The 23227-nt window shown below is 47.2% G+C and overlaps 1 protein-coding gene across 1 annotated transcript; it reads left to right on the forward strand.

Moving 5' to 3' along the window:
* Positions 1 to 10067: 10067 nt before the first annotated feature.
* LOC311237853 (chymotrypsin-like elastase family member 2A) lies at positions 10068 to 21743 on the forward strand (the record flags this gene model as incomplete). The annotated part of the gene is made up of 5 exons (XM_084325830.1): positions 10068 to 10195; positions 16111 to 16247; positions 16845 to 16990; positions 18385 to 18554; positions 21719 to 21743. The coding sequence occupies 5 exons, from the start codon at positions 10068 to 10070 to the stop codon at positions 21741 to 21743; spliced, it is 606 nt and encodes a 201-aa protein (XP_084181956.1).
* Positions 21744 to 23227: the final 1484 nt, after the last annotated feature.

A 23227-nucleotide genomic window follows, 5' to 3' on the forward strand; every position in this document is an offset into this window, starting at 1 on the left:
TTGTACAGGTAGTGACGGTTGCCTCATTTGCTCCGTTTGCACCTTGACGGTTGCATCATTTGCTCCGTTTGCACCTTGACGGTTGCATCATTTGCTCCGTTTGCACCTTGACGGTTGCATCATTTGCTCCGTTTGCACCGTGAAAACTTATTCCGCTTTACCAAGGGGAGTTATTTACTGGAGTAAGGTTCTTCTATCATACATAATTCGCTGCCTGCTCCGTGTTGTCTCTGAGTTACTTCCGCCTTGGTCACACAAGATGCTGTGACCTTTATACTATAGGAAAGACGAGCTCTGCCCCCATGTGGACACGAAATGAAAATGCACAAGTGGCTCCGAAATATACTTTTCTTAAATAGAGAGCTCAGTATTCTGAGCCAATACAGAGAAGTTGATCATCTAGACCAACGCAAATCAAAGCTTACTGACAATAAAGATGATAGGCATCTTTACCCTTGGCGGTCAGTTACACTCCCACCAAATCCTGCTATGACGGATAAGCACAAAACAATTAATTTAGTCATACAGGATTTCCTTTTAGATTTCACATAGCATCAAAATAATACAATTCAAGCGTTTCTATACTAATTACTCTCGAGGAGGAGTACCAATTTCTGGATCGGTCGCTCGAGGACTGAAGGTCTGGTAGAGTGATCTTTTCGCTCCCCAGTCTGTATTTTTACTCGACGTACTAGACCGTCGCTCTCTTGAGTGGCTTCGACGACTCGACATAGTTGCCACTGGCTTCTTGGCAGGTTACTGTCCTTGAGGATGACTATGTCGTTCACCTTGAGGTTACGCCGTGGTACGTGCCACTTCTGGCGTGTAGAAATGTTCTGGAGGTATTCCTTCTTCCAGCGGCTCCAGAATTGTTCGATTAGGTACTGGACTCTGCGCCATCTCTTGGTTGCATACATGTCCTCTTTAACAAAATGATGGGATGTTTCATTTCTTGACTGAGGGATGAGCGTCTCAATCTTCCACCCACACAGAGAAGTTCTCGATGCAGAATTGGATCAAGGGAATGAAGAGCACTTGAACTTGGAAGAGCATCTCCTTCCTGGCATCTCTTAATTTCCTGAGAGAAGGCTTGCTGCTGGACAAGCTTGATCACTATTTTGGCAGCTCTTTCTCGTTCTTCGACTGTCACCAGTTCGGTGTTGTGTACTTTTCCCGATCCCAGCCTCTTGATTCTTGCAACTACTTTCAGGATCTTTGACCATGAAGAGATCTGATTTAGGCGAATTAGAATGTCTGTACAACTGTTAACTTTGGTTGTGAAAGCTTGGACAGCCTTAACCTCAGGATCGCCTACGAGTAGGTCTGCGAAGGGATTCAGTTTGGGATGTACTTCTTGCTCCCAGAGAAATGTAGGACCTGACATCCAGTTTGTTGAAGGAATGTGAGATGCCTGAAGGCCTCTGGAGGCATGATCTGCCGGGTTCTCTGCTGTTTCGATATAGTGCCATTTACTTGGGTCAGTGTTTTCTCTTATCAGTTGGACTCTGTTCGCGACGAACACATGGAACCTTCTTGCCTCATTATTGATGTAGCCCAGAACTACTTGTGAATCTGTCCAGAAGAATTCTTCATCGATCTTCATCTGCAGTTCTCTTTTCAGCAACACACTTAATTTGGTTGCGACCACTGCCGCTGAGAGCTCTAGTCGTGGGATGCTTGAGACCTTTGTGGGTGCTACTCTTGCTTTGGCCATCACAAGACTGGAGTGTACTGTATTTTTGTCATTTTTGTACCTGAGGTAGGAACAAGCGCCATACCCCATGCTGCTGGCATCGGCAAAGTGATGCAGTACCGTCTTGATGATGTTGCCGAAGTCATGTGGGTGATAGCATCTAGGGATTGTGAATTCCTTTAAGTTATATAGCCGATCTTCCATTCCTCCCACCGTGGCTTTAAGTCATCTGGCAGTGGATCGTCCCATCTTATGCCTCTGCGGCATAGTTCTTGGAGTATGCGTTTTCCGCTTAGGGTGAATGGGGCAACAAACCCGAGTGGGTCATAAAGAGAGGCGACGATGGAGAGGATTCCTCGACGGGTTGAAGGCTGGTCTTTCATGTTGACATTGAAGCTGAAGGTGTCGTTGTCTATAGACCACTGAAGGCCAAGTGCATGCTCAGTTGGGGTCGCTTCCAGCTTAAGTTCGAGAGGGTCAGTGATTGTTGCTCTTTCTGAGGGTTTCACACAGTCGAGGACGTCTTTGTGGTTAGAGTTGAATTTGTGGAGGCGTAGGCCTCCTCGTTTGCACAATTTTTGTGCCTCGATGATCAGTTTATTGGCCTCTTCGACTGATGAAACGCTGGCTAACCCATCATCAACGTAAAAGTTATTCTCAATGAAGGCTGAGGCTGATGGGTAGTCTTCTCTGTGTTGGTGTGCCATGTACCTTAGGCCTAAGTTGGCACATCCAGGAGACGAAGCAGCTCCGAATAGGTGAACTGTCATCTTGTTTTCCGGTGGTTCTTTTCCCAAATCTCCTTCCTCCCACCATAGGAACTTAAGGTACTTTCGGGATTCAGGCGTGGCGAATAGTTTTGCTGAGCAGTCGACGAACACGACCCTTAGCTTGTTGGGCCTTTTGGGATGGTAGGTGCTGTGATGAGGAAGGTACCAGGCAGTCTCTCCCTTTGCTGTTGTATGGTCCAGTTCTGCATCACTTTTCTCAATGATTTCCTTCATGAAAATCTTGTAGCGTTCGTGATATTCTTTATTTGTCTTTAGTTTCTTCTGAAGGCGGACAGTGGCTCGTTTCTTGTTTGGTAGAGATGGTGGGCCGCTACCCTTGAAAGGTAAAGGCATCTCGTAGTGTCCATCTTCTTTCTGTCTGATGTGGTTACTGAGAAATTGTATGAAGCGAACATCTTCTTGTGACACGTACTTGTCCTCGTAGTTCCTTTCAGAGAAGTCCGACTCAAGGGCTTTCAGGACATCTGTTGTAGACGGGGCTGGTATTTCTTTTACTGCGACTCTATGTACGAAGCTCTGACTCCCTTGTCTGTCCAGATGAGGGTTAGGTAGGTGGTTCCTGCTTAGTGCGCTTGCTTGGGCTAGACTGAAGGCCTCTTGGTTCACAGTTGCTCCAGGAGATACTTGACGTTGGAATGTTGGATGTAGCAGAGCACTATCTTCAGGTTTTTGGTGAGCAGTTTTTATTTCATGATCAGTGTTTTCTTCTTCTTCTTTGTTATCTTGATCACTTCCAGAACCGTATGCCCTCACTCGGGCTGCTGCTACCTTAACTTCATTTTCTGCTTGTAGCTGCTGTAGCTTCATCCTTTCCGTCTCCAGCCTACGTCGACTCTCCACCTTCATCTGCTCCATTTCCGTTAGCATGGCTGCCTCTTCCTCCTCTAGTTTGAGGAGATTTGTTTGCAGAGCCTGTATTCCCCAGATGGCCTTCACCTCTTCCTCTTTAGCTGCAAGTTCAGCTTCCATCCTTCTGCTTGACGCTTTATTCAGTGCTATCCTCACTCTCTCCTTTTCATGTCGTTCATTACAATCTTCTTCCTTTGTTTCCAATCGTTTACAAACAAGTTCCTGTGTGTCTGTCGTCAGCTGGATACAGGCGTCCATTTGATCTGCTATCTCTGGAGTTGTGGCATGATTGCATAGAATTGACTCATACACACTATATACTAGGTCACAACTTGTTTGAATGTCTTGTTTTAATTTTCCAAGTTCTTCTGTCGGACAGAAGGCTCTCAGTTTTCCTCTAATTTCCTTTGCCATCTTCCTCCAGGTGTGGTAAACCTTGTTAAATACCTTCTCATTTTTCATATTTTCTACCTCACGATTCTCCTTTCCTTTCTCTGTTAGAGTTCCTCTGCGAGCACCTGTCCTGTTCTGTTCCATCTCCAAGAGGTTGCCAGCATCGTCTTCTTGGGCCGACATTGTGCTTGATCACACACACTCAAAATATCAAATGAATAGATGGTATTTAAGAGTTCCACTTGCTGGGATGGATATCAGACAGCATAATATTCATTAAATATACAGGTGTTGCCACACGTCCGTGGTATTGCTGGGATGGATACCAGACAGCATAAGGGTAATTAGATATACAGAAGTTGCCACCCGTCCGTGGTATTGCTGGGATGGATACCAGACAGCATAGGGTTAATTAGATATACAGGAGTTGCCACACGTCCGTGGTTTTGCTGGGATGGATACCAGACAGCATAGGGTTAACTCAGTAGGTTCATTCTTCCTTCTCTTCATACATGTATTTTCTTTAGTGTAGGGTCCTCAACATACATGTATTCTCTTCGGAGTAAGATCTTCAACATACATGTATTCTTTTCGGAGTAAGGTCTTCAACATACATGTATTTTCTTCTGAGTAAGATCTTCAACATACATGTATTTTCTTCGGAGTAAGATCTTCAACATACATGTATTTTCTTTGGAGTAAGATCTTCAACATACATGTATTTTCTTCGGAGTAAGATCTTCAACATACATGTATTTTCTTCGGAGTAAGATCTTCAACATACATGTATTTTCTTCGGAGTAAGATCTTCAACATACATGTATTTTCTTTGGAGTAAGATCTTCAACATACATGTATTTTCTTCGGAGTAAGATCTTCAACATACATGTATTTTCTTCGGAGTAAGATCTTCAACATACATGTATTTTCTTCGGATGGTGGTCTTCATTGTACATTTATCCACTTCAGAATAAAGTCTTCATAATACATCCATCCTCTTCAGAACATCTATCCTCTTCAGAGTAAGGTCTACTTCACATTTATCCACTTCAGAATGAGGTTTCATAATACATTTATCCTCTTCAGAGTATGGGTTTTACTCACTGTTTATCATCTTCAGAGTATGGGTTTTACTCACTGTTATGGGTTTTACTCACTGTTGATCCTCTTCAGAGTCGGGTAAGTTTTCACTCTTCAGAGTCGGGTAAGTTTTCACTCACCACTGGTCGGTAAGTTTTCACTGTAACTGCCCCCCGGCTTGGTGTTGAAATAAAGATGCGGTTATGTTTCGTACAGATGCTTTTATTTATTTTCTCTTTTTCTTTTCTTTTGCATTTCAGCTTAGCAGTACTGTAGCTTTTCTTTGGTAGTCTGTCGTTGCACCGTGTTTGTACAGGTAGTGACGGTTGCCTCATTTGCTCCGTTTGCACCTTGACGGTTGCATCATTTGCTCCGTTTGCACCTTGACGGTTGCATCATTTGCTCCATTTGCACCTTGACGGTTGCATCATTTGCTCCGTTTGCACCGTGAAAACTTATTCCGCTTTACCAAGGGGAGTTATTTACTGGAGTAAGGTTCTTCTATCATACATAATTCGCTGCCTGCTCCGTGTTGTCTCTGAGTTACTTCCGCCTTGGTCACACAAGATGCTGTGACCTTTATACTATAGGAAAGACGAGCTCTGCCCCCATGTGGACACGAAATGAAAATGCACAAGTGGCTCCGAAATATACTTTTCTTAAATAGAGAGCTCAGTATTCTGAGCCAATACAGAGAAGTTGATCATCTAGACCAACGCAAATCAAAGCTTACTGACAATAAAGATGATAGGCATCTTTACCCTTGGCGGTCAGTTACATCCAGTATAGGTCTGACCCCCCCTGTTTTCTTGGGTACCAGAAAATAACGGGAGTAGACGCCTGACATCGCGTCCTCTCTCGGAACCACGACGACGGCCTGCTTCGCCAACAGAGATTGGATCTCGTCGGCCAGGGCTGTCACTGCTTCTGACCCTGACAATAGGGTCGGCACCAAACCTGAGAACGGAGGGTGGGGTTGTGCGAACTGCAAAACAAGCCCCTCCCTCAACGTTCTCTCTATCCACCCCTCCAAACGGCATTCTTGTCGCCATATATGAAAATAATCCCACAGCGCACCCGCCGTCAACTGACGCTGGGCCGCAAGGAACAGTAGATAGTTGGCCCGGTCCCTCCCGCTGTGCGACGCACCCAAGGGAGGACCCCGACAGAAAGGGCCGGTTTGATACGGGAGAAGCTGTCATCAAACTGGTTGACACACACCCCCCCCCTGAACACCCCTCTAGCGCATGCTGAGGAGTTGTTCCGCAGCTAGACACGCAAGGCATGAGGACCCCATGGGCTCCTACACGCCGAAGCCCTGCAGTGATATTGCTACCACCCAAATCACGCTCGCCTCTTCTTTGCAGACCACTGCCGCTCTCACGGGAGTGGGAGGCATCAGCGCGATACCCCGCCTGGCGAAGGCGAGGCCGGGCTAACCCTTGCTGTACATTCAACAGAAGAGGTCTTGAGTCCCCCTGCTGACCACCGTAGCAAGTGGCAGCTGTAACACCAGGCTCATCCATCACACAACGTGTGGTGCAGGAGCCACGCGACAGCACAACATTCTCATGGACAGACCCAGGCTCAGCCATCAACTGGGTGTCAGCCCCTGTCCCCATGAGAAGTGAAGAATGGGGCCGCATGCGCTTCAAAGAAGGTTCGCGGCCCGCAGCCAAAGGAGAACAATCAGAGCCCCGCTTCCGTGGGTAACAGAGAGAGGATTGAACAGGGAGCGGGCTGCTCGCGGCAAAGTGACGACGGCTTGTTTTATCCAAGCCGAATTCACCCAAAATGGCCGATCCCTCGGCCGCCAAGGCTGTCGGCCTTGTGGAATCCTGTTGACTCTCCGCCCAGGTCACCACTGGCGGGGGAAACATGGCCGCCTGTCGAGGATCTCGCCACAGTCGTTGACGAGACCGTGCTCCCACCTCTGGCTGCACAGCGTGAGGTGGTGTAGGACCCAGATCAACAACCGCCTGCGCCTCCATAGAACGACCAAAAAGACTTTCCGTGGAAAAAGGAGTCGTGAGGAGAGAAAACCTATCCTCTTCCCCAAGAGGAGACTGCTCCAACAAAACATGCCTAACAACAAACGTTGATAGCATCCTAATCCTCCCCGCAGTTATAGCTTGCGACTGAGTCAAGATCTCTATAACACCACAAACATGCAACATGTTTACAATGTCGGCTGGACCCATAGCCCTACTACCCGACGTCCAATGTGGATAGGAAACTAGCCAGCTGAGCCATAACACTGGCCGCCGCTACAAACCATCCTGCAGCAGTATACCACTCATCCGTCCATACTTCCACCCTCCGAGCCGATTCGCTCTCAAGCATCGGCCGGGTGGGACATTGTTCATCCCCGCCGGGGCACAGGAACAAAGCTACCTGGCTACGTAGCCACGGTACACCCGGCCTGCACCCTGTTGTTAGCCCGTTTACCCGTAAAAAAGGTAAATAGGACTCAGCGAAACCCCCCACATTAGCAACCGACTGACCTTCATCAATGAAGCGGGCAAGAGGAGGGAAAAGGGGCAATGTCCCGCGGCGGGGATTATTAGAACAACGACCCATTTCAGCGTCAACATTAGCATTAGCAGTAGTAGCATTAGTAGCATTAGCGTTAGCAGCGTGCTTCAGGATCACCAGGAAAACGTCCACTGCAGTGGAACGTTCACCAAGCCACCCCGGCCCTGGCGCCGAAACATACTCCACAGCATTACCAATACCAACATTGAAGCCTGATGACACAGGGCCTACCTTTGTACAAGCCGGCTCGATAGCCAAACCTTGTACGCTGCCCCTTGGTCTGCTGCCGTCAGACGAGGAAACATCAACACAGGCCCGACGTGTCGCTGAAACATGCCTCGAAGATGTCAGGGGTAAGCAAACCTCCGGTAAGCTTTCAACATTACGCAATTTCTCTAATCTTTTCATAACAACTAGTTAACATAAGGTGCACTGCATCCGTTATGATGGAAACGAAAATAGAGGAAGAGTGTTTGGTGACCAGGCCCACTGTCTTATAGGCTACGCCTCCATAGGGGCGGGACCCGGCAGGTGTAGGTGTACGTGTTTTTTTCGTTGATGGAGTACAATAGGTACATGAGATGAGGTATATCTCGATAGGCTTTAAGAGCGGGACGCGATGGCCAAGTACGATAATATAACTATTTATGTTCTTATTCAATGGCATTAACTATTTATGTTCCTATAACTAAATAGTTATGAATCTGAAAGCTGGGTTACACATGGTAAATAAAATAATTCTAGATTCATGGAAATGTGAATTTATTTGGTTAGACCAAATCTTGAGGAATTCTGGAAAGTTGTTTTTTAAACTATTGAACATTAGTTCTCTATGTTGTGAGTGGACTTCATGACCACAAGGCCCATGAAACCCATTCAAAACTAACTGTTTAACTTCAAAGATACATAGGAGATGAACTATTTCTGTCCACCAGCAGTAATTTATATTGGGCTAATATGTTGGATGGAGACTGATAGAGGTCCGGAATACAAACAGTGTCCCACATGTGTTGAATTCACACCAACTGTTCACAGAGCTGGTGACGTGATGGTTATGCAACACCTCCTGAAGGTCCCCTTTTGCTGCACTGGTATAAATAACGGTTAACAGGCAATTGTGATCAGGCATCTGGTCACTTCACTGCCAAGATGATACAGCTTGTGGCTCTCCTGTCTTGCATTGGTAAGCTTACAGAGGAAGCACAAATATATTGTTTACATCACATCTTATGGTGCTTTTTGTTCAGGCAGCTACTGTAGGCTTTTATTGTGTGTGACAGTTACCACTGCATGCTACCTCTGTATGACAGTTGCTTTTACCTGTGTGTCTCAGGGTGGATTTGTGCTGAAACACCCTTCAACCACAATGTGCTCAATGAGAGGGTGATAGGAGGCAATGATGCTCCACACGGCATGTGGAAATGGCAGGTTGGTAACAACTCTATTTCTACTCTACTGTATCAATCTTCAAAGTAATAAATGATCCATCCCTAAAATAACTAACACAATGTTCCTGCTCCTACAGTATTTGGCTCTAACTGCATGATGTGTGTTTTCTTCCAGGTCTCTCTCCAGTTCAATTCGTATGGTTTCTACCACATCTGTGGAGGCACCCTCATTGATCCTTCTCACATCATGACTGCAGCCCATTGTATCATGAGGTCAGGCTCTTATTGGCTATTTGTAGTAATCAATATGTAGCTTCCATTTATACTTTTCAATGTTCAGTTTGGATGATTTTATTTACAAGCCTATCTCAATGTCTGTCTATTGCATTGCAGTCTCAATGAATTATTGTACAATCAGCTTGATCTGTGTTATCTCTGATTTGTTGGTTAGTTATAAAAACATGTCTATATTGCTATTTATTATTTGTATTGATGGGGCTATCCCTTTATTGATGTTTCTATGACTGATTGGGCCTTTAAACTGTAACCAGTCACGCAATCTACTATATTACGCCAAATGTAAAATGTAAAATAATTCTTTGGGGATTAACTTGTCTCCAAAAGTAAGTAAAAACTGACTGTCATATGAATACCCTGATTAATATCATCTGCAATGATGTCTTAACTATCATTTCAATTGGTGTAAAACCAGGTTTATAATTATATGTAATCTGATTACTGTGTCCCAGTAACTAAGGTAATACAATTACAGTTTTTTGTAATAACCTTTCGTAATCCTTTTACATATAATCAGTTACTCTCTAACCGACTTTAAAGTCAAATTGAAATCAAAGCAGGAAAATTGCTGAAAAAATTATAATTGCAGAAAAAGGTTTAAATTAAATAAAAACAAAAAAAATATCAACAATTATGTTATAATGGATGGCCATCAAATTCCAAGTTTAATACTCAGTTCATCTGAGATATTGTTACTCTGAACCCATGGAGACTAAACAGTGCATCTCGTCATCTCTCAAGTGGCCCTGCAGATGTGGAATGGGTCCCAGTGATGTCATCACTCCATTCTGCTGCATGAATTCAGCCAATAAACTGACAACAGTAAAGGTTCACAACCAATCAAATCACTGTTAGGCTCCTTTTCAAACCAGGGGGGGGGGGTATAAATAAAAATTTAACAATTTACCCCAAAATACTTTTTTAATGATAGAATGTTAATTTCAGTAACACATGTCCATGTTCTTAATAAGAATATTGGTTATCTAAATCACATTTCAGTTGGACTTCAAGTAATATTTTGTGTTTTGTTCCCCTGTCAGCATGGATGCTAGTCTGTACCGTACAGCGTTAGGGGAGTACAACCTCTCCAAGGAAGACGGCAGTGAGCAGTACAGTCTTGTGGAGAAGATTGTCGTCCATCCTGGCTGGACTGGTGAACTCGGCAATGGGCAAGTGTATTGGTAGTGTTTTCTGTATAGAACACCATAGGTGTGCCAATATATTCTCTCTTATTATGCAGTACAGTAAATTAACTGGCACAGAAATGTACACGTGACAAGTGTACACAATATTTGCATATACAAGGCAGTTATATTTCGTATGGCATCGCTCCCGCTCTGAGCCTTACGAGATACTCTATATCGCCTGTGATACCTAATGTATCTCCCACGAACAAAAACACATGCACCCCACCTGTATGGGGCCCCGCCCCTTATGGTGGTACCACCCATATAATCATGACTCTGGTCATGACACACCCTTCCTCTATTTTCGTCCCAGCGTACTGGATGCTATGCACCATGCGAGCTAGCGGAAAGAAAAGATTAAGGAAGATTAATAATGTTGAGGGCTTACCGGAGGATTGTGTTTCCCTGGATTCTCCGGAGCTTGTTTCGACGACGCAGACCTATGCTGGTGGTTCCTCGGCTGACGGCGACGGACCGAGGAGCAGCGTACAAGGTTTGGCTATCGGGTCGGCTTGTACAAAGGTGAGGTCTGTGTCAGTAGGCGTCGATGTCGGTGTTGGTCGTGCTGTGGAGTATGTTTCGGCACCAGGGCCGGGGCGGCTTGGCGATCGTTCCACTGTAGTGGGCGATGTCTTGGCGATCCTGGAACATGCTGTTGACGCTAATGCTACTGCTACTGCTAATGCTAATGCTACTGCTGCTTCTTCTGCTAACGCTGATGTTGACGCTGGAATGTCTAATAATCCCCGCCGCGGGATTCCGCTTTTCCCTCCTCTTGCCACCTTCATTGATGAAGGTCAGTCGGTGGTGGGTGTGGGGGGGTTCGCTGAGCTCTATTTACCTTTTTTGCGGGTGAAGGGGCTGACGACGGGGTGCAGCCCGGGGGTACCTTGGCTAAGTAGCCAGGTAGCTTCTTTGTTGTGCCCAGGCGGGGATGAACGACGTTCCGCCCGGCCGTTGCTTGATAGCATGTCGGCTCGGAGGGTGGCAGTATGGACGGATGAGTGGTATACTGCTGCAGGATGGCATTTAGCGGTGGCCAGTGTTGTGGCTCAGCTGGCTACTTTCCTATCCAAGATGGCGTCGGGTTGTAGGTCTTTGAGTCCAACCGACACTATGAACGTGATTCATGTTTGTGGTGTTATAGAGATCTTGACTCAGTCGCAAGCTATAACTGCGGGGAGGATTCGGATGCTATCGACTTTGGTTGTTAGGCATCTTTGGTTGGAGCAGTCTCCTCTTGGGGAAGAGGATAGGTTTTCTCTCCTCACGACTCCTTTTTCCACAGATAGTCTTTTTGGGCGTTCTGTGGAGGCGCAGGCGGTTTTTGATTCGGGTCCTACACCGCCTCACGCTGTGCAGCCAGGGGTGGGAGCACGGTCTCGTCAACGACTGTGGCGAGATCCTCGACAGGCGGCCATGTTTCCCCCGCCAGTGGTGCCCTGGTTGGAGAATCGACAGGGTTTCGCAAGGCCGACAGTCTTGGCGGCTGAGGGATCGGCCATTTTTGGTGATTTCGGGGTTGGTAAACCACCCCGTCGTCATTTTGCCGCGAGCAGCCCGCTCCCCGTTCGGTCCTCTCTCTGGTATCCCCAGAAGCGGGGCTTTGAGCGTTCTCCTTTGGCTGCGGGCCGCGAACCTTCTTTGAAGCGTATGCGGCCCCATTCTTCACTTCTCATGGAGACAGGGGCTGACACCCAGTTGATGGCTGAGCCTGGGTCTGTCCGTGAGAATGTTCCGTCGTCGCGTGGTTCCTACACCGCAGGTTGTGGGTGGGTGGAACCTGGTGTTGCAGCTGCCACTAGCTTCAGTGGTCAGCAGGGGGACTCGGTGCCTCTTCTGTTGAATGCTCAGCAGGGGTTACCCCGGCTTCGCCCTCGCCAGGCGGGGTGTCGCGCTGTTGCCTCCCACTCCCGTCAAACCGGCAGTGGTCTGCAAAGGAGAGGCTGGCGTGATTTGAGTGGTAGTAATATCACTGCAGGGCTTCGGCGTGTAGGAGCCCATGGGGTCCTCAGGCCTTGCGTGTCTGGCTGCGGAACGGCTCCTCAGCGTGTGCTGGAGGGGTGTTCAGGGGGTGAGTGTGTGTCCACAAGTTTGATGACCGCTCCTCCCGTATCAAACCGGCCCTTTCTGTCGGGGTCCCCCCTTGGGTGCTTTGCACGACGGGGGGGACCGGGCCAATTATCTGCTGTTCCTTGCGGCCCAGCGTCAGTTGACGGCGGGGGCGCTGTGGGATTATATTCACATATGGCGACGGGAATGTCCCTTGAATCGGTGGATGAGGAGAACGTTAGAGGCAGGGCTGGTTTTGCAGTTTGCGCGGCCCCATCCTCCGTTCTCAGGTTTGGTGCCGACCCTATTGTCAGGGTCGGGCGCGGTGACAGCCCTGGCCGACGAGATTCGATCTCTGTTGGCGAAGCAGGCCGTCGTTGTGGTCCCGAGAGAGGACGCAATGTCAGGCGTCTACTCCCGTTATTTTCTGGTGCCCAAGAAAACTGGGGGGGTCAGACCTATACTGAATCTGTCCATGTTCAATCGGTTGATTGTAGTGAGACCATTCAGGATGTTGACCGTCCGACTCCTCCTGCTTGCTGTCAGGAGGGGGGACTGGTTCACCTCCATAGACCTGAAGGATGCGTATTTTCACATACCCATTTTCCCTCCTCACAGGAAGTTCCTACGGTTCCTGTTTCAGGGCGTAGCGTACGAGTACCACAGAATGCCGTTCGGTTATTCTCTGGCTCCCCGCACATTCACCAAGTGCGTGGCGGCTGCTCTGGGGCCTTTACGTCGTCGGGGGATACGAGTTTTGTTCTATCTCGACGACATTCTGCTCCTCAGCCGTTCAGAGGAGGTTGCCAGGTCTCATACTCGACTGGTGGTGGATTTCCTCACCAGCCTGGGTTTTGCTGTGAATTGGAAGAAGAGTACCCCTCTTCCCAGTCAACAGGTGGAGTACTTGGGCTTGACATTGAGGTCGAAGCCCATGCTTGCGACCCTCTCGGAGCAGCGTCGGGGGGATCTCCGTCACGCGCTCGGGGGTTTCCGTCTGGGAGGGACGGTTACGGCGCTGCAGGTGATGCGTCTGCTGGGCCTTATGTCGGCGGCCCACACGGTGGTTCCTCTTGGCCTCCTCTTTATGAGGCGGATACAGAGGTGGTTTCTCTCTTTGAGAATAGATCCGGTGTGGGGCAAAGGGAGACGGTTGACGGTTCCTTTGTCGATATGGGGGGATCTCGCCCACTGGGGGAGGCTGGGTATCCTCTCCGCTGGGGTCCCCATGGGCAGCAGAGGCTCCCACGTCACGGTTTTCACCGACGCCTCTCTCACAGGTTGGGGAGGGGCGTTTCGGACCCACGCAGTGGGGGGCAGCTGGACGGGTCATGCCGACCCAGCTGTCCTGCATATCAATGTGTTGGAGTTGAAGGCGGTCCTCCTGGTCCTCAAACGGCTCGGCCACCTGGTGGTAGGCCAGCATGTTTTGATCAGGACGGACAATGTGACGGCGGCGGCGTATATCAACAGGCAGGGTGGGACTCGTTCCGCCCGCCTGCTCCGGGTGGCGCGCGAACTGTTGCTATGGGCATCCCGCAGGCTGCGCAGTCTGCGGGCGCTCCACGTTCCTGGTACGGAAAATGTGGCGGCGGATATAATGTCTCGGGGCGGTCCTCGTCACGACGAGTGGGAACTCCGCCCCGACATAGTCAGACAGATCTGGGATCGGTTCGGGGAGGCCTCGGTAGATCTGTTTGCGTGCCGACGTTCTCACAAGTGCCCCTTGTGGTTCTCGCTCAGTCGAGCGGATCATCCCCCCTTGGGGGTGGATGCCTTCTCGACCTTTCCGTGGCCGCCCGGTCTTCTGTACGCCTTCCCTCCTGTACAGCTGTTGAGTCAGCTGTTGGAGCGGATACGGAGGGAGCGCAGGACGGTGATCCTGGTCGCGCCGGACCGGGGCACGTCAGTGTGGTTCCCGGTCTTAATCCAGCTTCTGGTCGCTCCTCCTTGGGTCATTCCGTGGTCAGCGACGGCCCTCTCGCAGCACGACGGAGTGCTTGTCCAGCCTCCGGTGTTGGGTCAACGCCTGGTGGTGTGGCTGGTGGGAGGGTGAGTCTGGAGAGGATGGATCCCGCAGTGGTTGATACCATCCGGTGTGCGCATGCTCCCTCCACTGTCGCGGTTTACGCGGGCAGGTGGCGTGCGTTCCAAGAATGGTGTAAGGGGGGGGGCTGGGACCCAGTCTCCTGCCCCCTGGATGCTGTTCTGGGTTATCTCCAGTCTCTCCTTGATAGTCTGTCGGCTTCGACAGTGAGGGTATATGCAGCAGCTATATCCTCCTATCATGAGGGATTTGAGGGGGATGTCTTGTTCAGCCACCCTCTTGTGAAGCGTTTCCTGCTTGGCGCTCGACGCGTTAAGCCGGTGCAACGCTCCTTGGCTCCGACTTGGGATCTTCAATTGGTCCTCGGTCGGTTGTCCTTGGCCCCGTTTGAGCCGCTCGAGCAGGCGCCGTTGGGACGGCTGTCTTTCAAGACCGCGTTCCTACTGGCTGTCACTTCCGCTAAACGCGTGGGTGAGCTCTGTGCTCTCTCGGTACGTCCAGAGTGCCTGTCTTTTCGGACCGATTGCGGTGCCACTCTGCGACCTAATCCTGCTTTCGTGCCTAAGAATATCCGGAGTTCCTTCCGCTCCCGGGATATTGTGGTTCAGGCTTTTCGTCCTCCTCCTCACTCTAGTGAGTTAGATGCGGGCCTTCACCTGTCATGTCCAGTCCGTGCTTTGGGGTTTTACCTCAGCCGTACTCAGGACTTCAGGGTTACCGACCAGCTTTTTGTCTGTTACGGTGGGGCTCGTGCTGGTAAGGCACTGTCGAAGCAGCGCCTGTCCCATTGGTTGTGCGAGGGTATTGCCCTCTGCTACACGTTGGCTGGGCAGGATCCCCCTGGGGGCGTCAGGGCGCACTCCACTCGTGGGGTGGCTGCCTCTGCCGCTCTCCTGGGTGGGGCCTCGGTGGAGGACATCTGTGCTGCAGCTTCATGGTCCTCACCGGGCCCCTTTGTAAGGTTTTACCTCATGGACATGACCGGGGGTTCTGTCTCCCAGGCGGTTCTGGGGTCTGTGGCCTTTCCTGCTTCCCGTCCTTTGGTCGGGTAGCGGGAGTGTATGGGTATGGGCCGCAGTGTGTTGAGTCACACGTGGTTCCGCCTGTACGGTGTGTTCAAGGGGTTCTGGCTCCCTCTTGTTCGCATTCAGGTGGAGTTGACTGCGCCCCCCCTTCGTTAGGAAGGATGGGGTGACAGGGCTCCCCGCACCCCTTGATGTGGGCTTACGGGTCCTCAGGGGGTACATCTGTCGGGTCTCGCACCCGCTCTTCCCCATTATCTCGTAAGGCTCAGAGCGGGAGCGATGCCATACGAAATATAACGATAGGTTATGTAGATAACCTAGTTATATTAGTATAGGCTAAGCTCCCGCTCTGCGCGCCCTGAGTTCCCTCTTGAGGGATCTTTTCCTGGGACGGGTTTTTGGCGAGGAAGGGTGTGTCATGACCAGAGTCATGATTATATGGGTGGTACCACCATAAGGGGCGGGGCCCCATACAGGTGGGGTGCATGTGTTTTTGTTCGTGGGAGATACATTAGGTATCACAGGCGATATAGAGTATCTCGTAAGGCTCAGAGCGGGAGCTTAGCCTATACTAATATAACTAGGTTATCTACATAACCTATCGTTCTTGCCGTGTATGTTTATTTTCTGCAGGATAAGAGGAATCGCTTTGGCACACTTGGTATTTCATATTTCTGAGGCAGTCAGATGGTGATGATGATGATGATGAGTGAATCTTATTACATAATATTGTCTGTGATATTGTTTTCTAATATGTGTCTACTGTCTATTAGAAATGACATTGCTATAATGAAGCTGGTCTCCCCTACATATGACAACGGCTTTGTGACTGTTGCTGAACTGCCCTACCCTGAAGAGATTCTGCCTAATGGCTACCCCTGTTACATCTCTGGCTGGGGGCTTTTGGCCTGTGAGTAAAGTAATACACATGTTTTTATGAACACAAGTACTTTCACACTTAGACATGCACATATTATCATAGTGCCTACCTTTACAGTTACACACCCCTTTCCATAGACCACTATGTAATTTTGGGCTTGATATTAAAATCCCCAAATACATTTCTCTATGGTGAAAATGAATGGCATTTGTCTGTTATCAGTGGTTGTGTTCTTTTAGCATTGTATTGGTTTAAAAAAAAAGGTATTTTATGTAATTTATTTTGTGTATTTTAGTAATTCTGTTAATCTGTAAAAATTTAAACGCTTATGCCAAAATGTCAGTTGCCATTGGTTTCTAAATGTTAGCTTCTACTATAGAAGGAAATCACTTAAAAGAAATGTAAACTGGTTTAAAAAATTCCAGTCATAGGTGATAGAAACCTTTGGAGAGACTACCGATCGTAGAGGGCATGATAGAATAGATAGGTTTGAGAACCTATACATTTTCCAATTGATTTCTCCCACAGACCAGGTGTTCAGAGTGGACCTGGCACTCCACATAGGGTCAGTTTAAAATGTATTTGTGATGTACACTCACTAGGTGTCACCCATGCCTTTGTTTTTAGCTGGAGGCAGCGTTCCTGACATTCTGCAGGAAGCTCCCATCAATGTTGTAGGCCACTCCATCTGCTCTTCCCCACAGTGGTGGGGCAGCATCGCTCTGAAGACTATGGTCTGTGCCGGAGGAGATGGAATCATATCGGGCTGCCAGGTACAGGAGTATGAGACCAGTGTTGGAGAAACTACTCTAAACATGTAGTTGACCACAAACTAGCTATGCTTCACAATTGATTGATTGATTGATTGATTGAAAACTGTATTAACAGATTGCAGAATGGGTACAATACAGTACAGCTCAATACACACAATTGTTAAGGGGATGCAGACCAGAGAAAGACTTTCGTCTTGTTTACATCAGGGTCCCCCATTTTCAATTCATCAGGACATATATGACATACATGACATACAGATAGACAGTGAAAGTTAACCATGTAACTAACCACTCTATAAAATAAATAATGAAAAAGTTATAAAAAATAAATTCAACTACATGCAAACTACATTGAGGAAAAGTATGACAATCTGATTCTGGGATGTCATGTAGTTATGTGGGGCAACAACTGAACCGAGAAAGAATAAAGTGTGGGTGTGTTTAATACTTTAATTTAGTGGCAGGCAAAACCTCAGCCTGAGGGTTTCTTTTTAGGGAGCAGACAGGGAGCAGTTTTTGAGATAGAATCATGAAAATGCTAAATTGGTAGCAAAATATGTAGTTTGTAATTAACTACCATTTAGATTTTTACCTTAACTACATTACCAAAAGTAGTTAACTAAAAAACTACAAATATTTGAATGTAGTTAAACTAGCATACAAATGTAGTTAAACTAATAATAATACAATTAACATACAGTTAACTACTCTCCAACACTGTGTTATAGACTTCATCAGCTATGTGCTTTGGGTCTGTTTATGTTTATTAAAGGATAATAATAAAGGATCCCCATTAGAGACACATGAAAGATGAAAGAGCCTCTAGTCTTCATGGGGTCTGGCCTCACAAGACTAAGAAGTCAAGACTTTGAGTACCTCATCATATGATGTTAAAGGGAAATTCCACCGCAAAGCAATATTAAACTAATTTAGGAGATTGAGGCATAACTATTAATTCGCTCTTTGTGGCTGGTCAGTGGCAGCGGAAGGAGCACATTTTGTAGAGAATAGCTCACTCAATTTCAAAGAACTACAGTGGGCAGGATTTAGAATTTCCTGATACCTTGATCATCTCTCTCGCCAGGTAACAGAGTAGCCAGAAGTTAAAGCTCAGTCCTCCCCTCTTTGTGTGTGTTTAGTATGAGTGACAACCTTTGACTGTCACCTTCCCTTTTTCACCTCAGTGTAGTCCTTTGTAAAGCCGGAAGCTGGAGCATGCACAGTAATTTAGGACCATATCTCTTGCCTGACGATACATACAGAACTGACTGTGAGCGCATTTTACTCTGTAGTAAAGCAACTTTTCTAGAGACCTTGAGTGGAATTCCTCTTTAAACTTTTCTCTAGTCTGTGGAAATAGGATCATGCCTGTCCACTCTCATGAATTGTCCCAGGGTGACTCTGGCGGTCCCCTGAGTTGCTGGAGCGATGGAGCCTGGAGGGTCCATGGTGTGGTCAGCTATGGTCCAATGAACTGCAACCAGGTCTCCAAACCCACAGTCTTCACCAGAGTCTCTGCCTTCCAAGACTGGATCTACTCTGTAAGCCTCTTCTTGCTTCTATGGTTACATCTCACGCTTGACGCTTGTGTTTCAAATCTTAAATATTTTAATTTCAAACCTTTATTTATACTCAAAAGGCAACTGAGGTTTCCCTCACTTACGTTGAGTTTACATACAGAGATGGGAATAGAAATCACAGCATAAAATCACAGCAATAAGACAACAAGACGACGGTAGACAAAAGCAAGGATAAAAAATCTATTATACAACTTGATCGACAATGATTAGTGATCAAGGTCTTGAATTCTGCAATAGAGGGGTGGCTAAGTGGCGCAGTGGGCAAGGCGCTTGCCACTAATGCAGGAGATGCTGGGTTCGAGCCCAGCTCTCGGCATTGCTACCAGCTTGGCTGGTCGTTCATACTAACGCAATTGGCAGTGTTAGGGGTGGGAAGCTGGTGGGTGGGGATCGGACGTTGTGGACAGCGACTCCTACAGGTCGGTTGGTGCGCCTGCGCAGCAGAATCAGGAAGCGACGGGGGCGGCGTGACCCTCCCACGCAGACCCTCGCCGCTGAGAGATCGCGCTGTGCAGGTGAAAAGATGCGACGGCTGCCTCCTCGTGTACCGGTTCATGCTTCCGCGTTCACGTTTTGCGCTCTGATTGGCCACTGCTGTTTCTGGTCGCACCAATCGTGTGACGGCAAGTTCTTTCGCCGGTTAAGCTTAGGCACTCTTTCGAAGTTGGTTAAGGTTAGAGTTTGTCTTAGAGCAGGGCGATAGAACGCCAGCCCTGATTCCAAACTCTAACCTTAACCAACTTCGAAAGAGTCGCCTAAGCTTAACCAGTGATAAACTAGGCGTTAGGTAGTGAAGTGGATTTCCCAAGCTATTCCGGTTCTGCTCTGATCAGAACCTGTTTGCTGGTACTCTGCGTTGTGATTCAATACCTTAAAGCTCTGGGAATCACTTCTGTTCAAACTGAGCGGTGCAGGCAGAAGGAATTTAGGAGGAAAGTAGTATAACAGTTGTTTAATCAAAGTTTAAGAGTGTATACAAATTACAATAAGAAAATGCTATAGTTGTGATCACAAACACTATGCCGTGAGTGATAACAACCAGACTAATATTACAGTATAAAGAATGATAGTTGATAAGTTGTTGATGGTCTTTGCTGTCTGGCTGACAAAACAAAGCAGTCTGTTTTCCCTCCAAAAAGTCCTTTGTCCTTCTGCTGCCTTGGTTGAGATGGGTGGAGAGGTCTTGTCGTGTTGGTTGGTTGTTTCAGAGTCCCTCTCCTCCATCACACACAGATCTTATAGCCAAGGCCCAGTGTCTCGGAGTTGATGACATCATCACATTATTTGCCCCAATCACAAGCCTGCTAAGCTGGTATTTGAAAATAGGGGTTTGGCTTATAGGCCAAGCCCCCTTCACATTTACCCAGAGAATATTTTCCCTATATTTTTTACTTAAACACATTACTTGACTTGTTAATACTTTGATGAACCTCAAGATATATTGATTACATAAACACAGATATATTTCTTTATCACTAAGTCTGCTGACTTTCAGAACATATCTAATCATTCTGTTAGCTTAATAGAATACAAATCAATACCATATAGAACAATCAATTAATCATATTGAACCTAAATGAAAACAGAACAGGCACATTAACTAATTACCTACATTAAGTATGATTTTAACTTACTTCAATGACTTCAGAATTCAAGAATATACCAGGAAATAGTTAGCTTGTTTGGAGATCTTCTGTGTGTGTGTGTGTGTGTGTCTGTGTGTGTGTGTGTGTCTGAATGTGTGTGTGTGTGTGTGTGTCTATGTGTGTGTGTGTGTGTGTGTGTGTGTCTGAATGTGTGTGTGTGTGTGTGAGTCTATGTGTGTGTGTGTGTGATCAGACCTTTGATGGTCACATGTAGCCATCAATATGTGACCTAATCATTGTCTTTTGGCAGACCAGTTGGGCCTTTGATGTCTCCTAAAAGGAGACACATGTTCCTGCCCTTTGTTCTTACCCACCCCCTAAAGGGAAGTAAGTATTACCCCAGCTGCCACTATATGCAAATGCCCTCCTGGAGAGACCACAAGGTCTTAGTGACACAATATGAACTATAATTAAGGGCCAAGTATTTCTACACATTAGTTAATCATGAGATCTATGTTGGGAATTTACCACAGTTCCCCACTTGGATAGTTTACCTATCCTTAATATGTCAAACATAGATATCAATTTCTACACACTACTAAATACTTAAGACATTTTAAATCATATTAGGATAAAATATATCATGTGCACAAAGTCTTTAACAACTTGTTCTCGTACCAAGATCAATTTCCATTGGTCTCAACTGTGAGTTGTCAAATTCTGGCTTGGAGCATTTGAGGAGGGGGGGTCTATGTTTTCTAGATTTGACCCGGCCTCCTCTTTGTTGCTCAGAGCTGATGCAGTATCACGACTGCTGGGTGCAATTCCACTTTCTGGGAGGTGGAATTTAGAAAGCAAATTGCCTTCTATTACACCCCATCTTCTGTCAAGAACATCTTGACTCGTGTTGACCTCTATTAGGGGGTAGAGCCCCCTGCTGTATCTTCTATTGCTGTCATCGTGTTGACCTCTATTAGGGGGTAGAGCCCCCTGCTGTATCTTCTATTGCTGTCACAGCGGTGGGGACTTCTATTGCTGTCACAGCGGTGGGGAGGTCGTTGCTGGCTGCTCGACCCTTTCACTGGTTGACCCCCTGGTCAATGGTTGAGGCCTTGCTTCTGTTGACAGCCGGAGTTGTTGCTGAGGCCTAGCCGCCTGTCTCCTCGTTAGTTGTCTGTCGTTTCCCTCTGAAGCCTCAAGACTCGGTCACTGCGTTGGCCAAGACTCTCCCGGCCCGAGAGGTAGGCGTCTCCTGGTTCTCCGCAGTGTTGTGGTTCCCCATGGAACCGCTGGGTAGACACTAGCCAGTGTCCTCTCCCATCCGTATCCTGCAGTGAATACATATCGCTTCGGGGGACAGTGGGGATCACTTCTACCACAACAATTGATTGAGAATCCATAATTTCCATAATTTTCCTCCCTCAGACTCTCTTTACTGGTCTGAGCTTTGACAACTTTCTTTTCCAAATCATTTATCTATATATTTCATGGTTTTTAGATCATTAATTTTCAAAATTCTGAAAAATTCACATGGCTCTCATTATATTATGCTGTCAAAACAGTATACCCCTCCACCTCTCGGTGTGAAATACACAATGAAACATCGTTACCGTCGTCCTCTGAACAGCCGCACCCGGACCGGACGGTCAGCACCGACACATCCACTCTCCCAGTAACCTGTGTGTATGGCAACAAATCACAGGCCGCCTTAAACACACATCTTCCACACCACAAGCCAATTATCAATTACACATGTCCACACCCTACACAAGACTAATTTGGCCAATAGCGACCAAACCTATTGAGCTTCATTAATGTACAGAGAATCATGCTTCCCAACACTTTTACCAATCACGACACACCCCCAGCCCCTAAAACTGGGTATTCAATGGGCGGAGAACAAAAATCCATAACCAGCTCATGTTCCTTCACTTTGTTCCCAGTCCATTTTACAGACATATACTACCCCGTCCTGATGTGTCGAGATCACTCCCAGCTTGCCAGGTACCCTAAGAAAAAACACACAGAAAGAAAGAAAACAGAAAACAAAACACAAAGAAAACGCTGCCAAACCAATAAATGAAAAAAATAAACCAAACTTGTGAGCTTTTTCTTTTTTCTTCTGAGCTCATTTTTAACTAAGAAACAAAAAGGGAAATCAAATGAATAAACAAAATGTTCGCTCCCGGCCTAAGTCAGGAATTGCTCGTAACACACTAGAAAAGAGAAGTAAAAATAAAAGTAAATAAACACCTATCCTATTGCTCATAACCGTTAATACGCTTCTATCAATACTATAAAATACTAGAAACAACTATGAGTCTTTTCAATTACCTAATCATGCAGTCCACCCCTTGATCAATCCGAATGTTGACCAAGCATGGATAATTTACTGATCACTAGCTGCCGCAGTGTCACATCATCACACTGTCTAATATTGATTAACTGTTTAACATAATTTGATCCTCTTGTTAGTCTGATTAGTTCATGCATTTGTCAGTCACTCATACATCCGTTTTTAGTAACTTTCATCCATAATCTAATCACCTAACACCTCTATCTATTTTTATTTTTCATTTTTATTCTAATCTAATTAGGAGCATACTTTATCATTCAACATATCCCACCTCTACCCTAGTCAGTTGCATATATTTTTATTCTGCCGGTGGCCTCTGCAGACATGACCTTTGAAAATGACCGTTCACTCCACAGATCCAACAACACTGGCGGTCTCCCCCGGGTTGTGAGACCCGGTGGGTCAGTTGCCTGTGACCGGATGACCCTGGGGTCATCGGGCCCAGAACATGTCCTGGTGGTATGCCATCATCGCCATGGTTCCCTGGAGCCTGTTCGGAGGAGAAAGCCACGTACCTATTTGGTCCAGCCACAGTTCCTTGAGAGGGGCCCGTGGTTGGGAGGGGCCCGCCACCTGTTTCTGCACAAACACGCCCTGTTGTGGATAGATGGTCCCGCTCTGCACAGTCCCGAGCAATGTGTCCGAGGGTCCCACACGTCCAACAGTGCACCTGCCGCACACGGTAGCCATTCGGATTCCTGCCTCTGCCTCCACC

The sequence above is a fragment of the Notolepis coatsorum genome (genome assembly GCF_963971535.1).
Source record: "Notolepis coatsorum genome assembly, chromosome: 12".
Lineage (NCBI taxonomy): Eukaryota > Metazoa > Chordata > Actinopteri > Aulopiformes > Paralepididae > Notolepis > Notolepis coatsorum.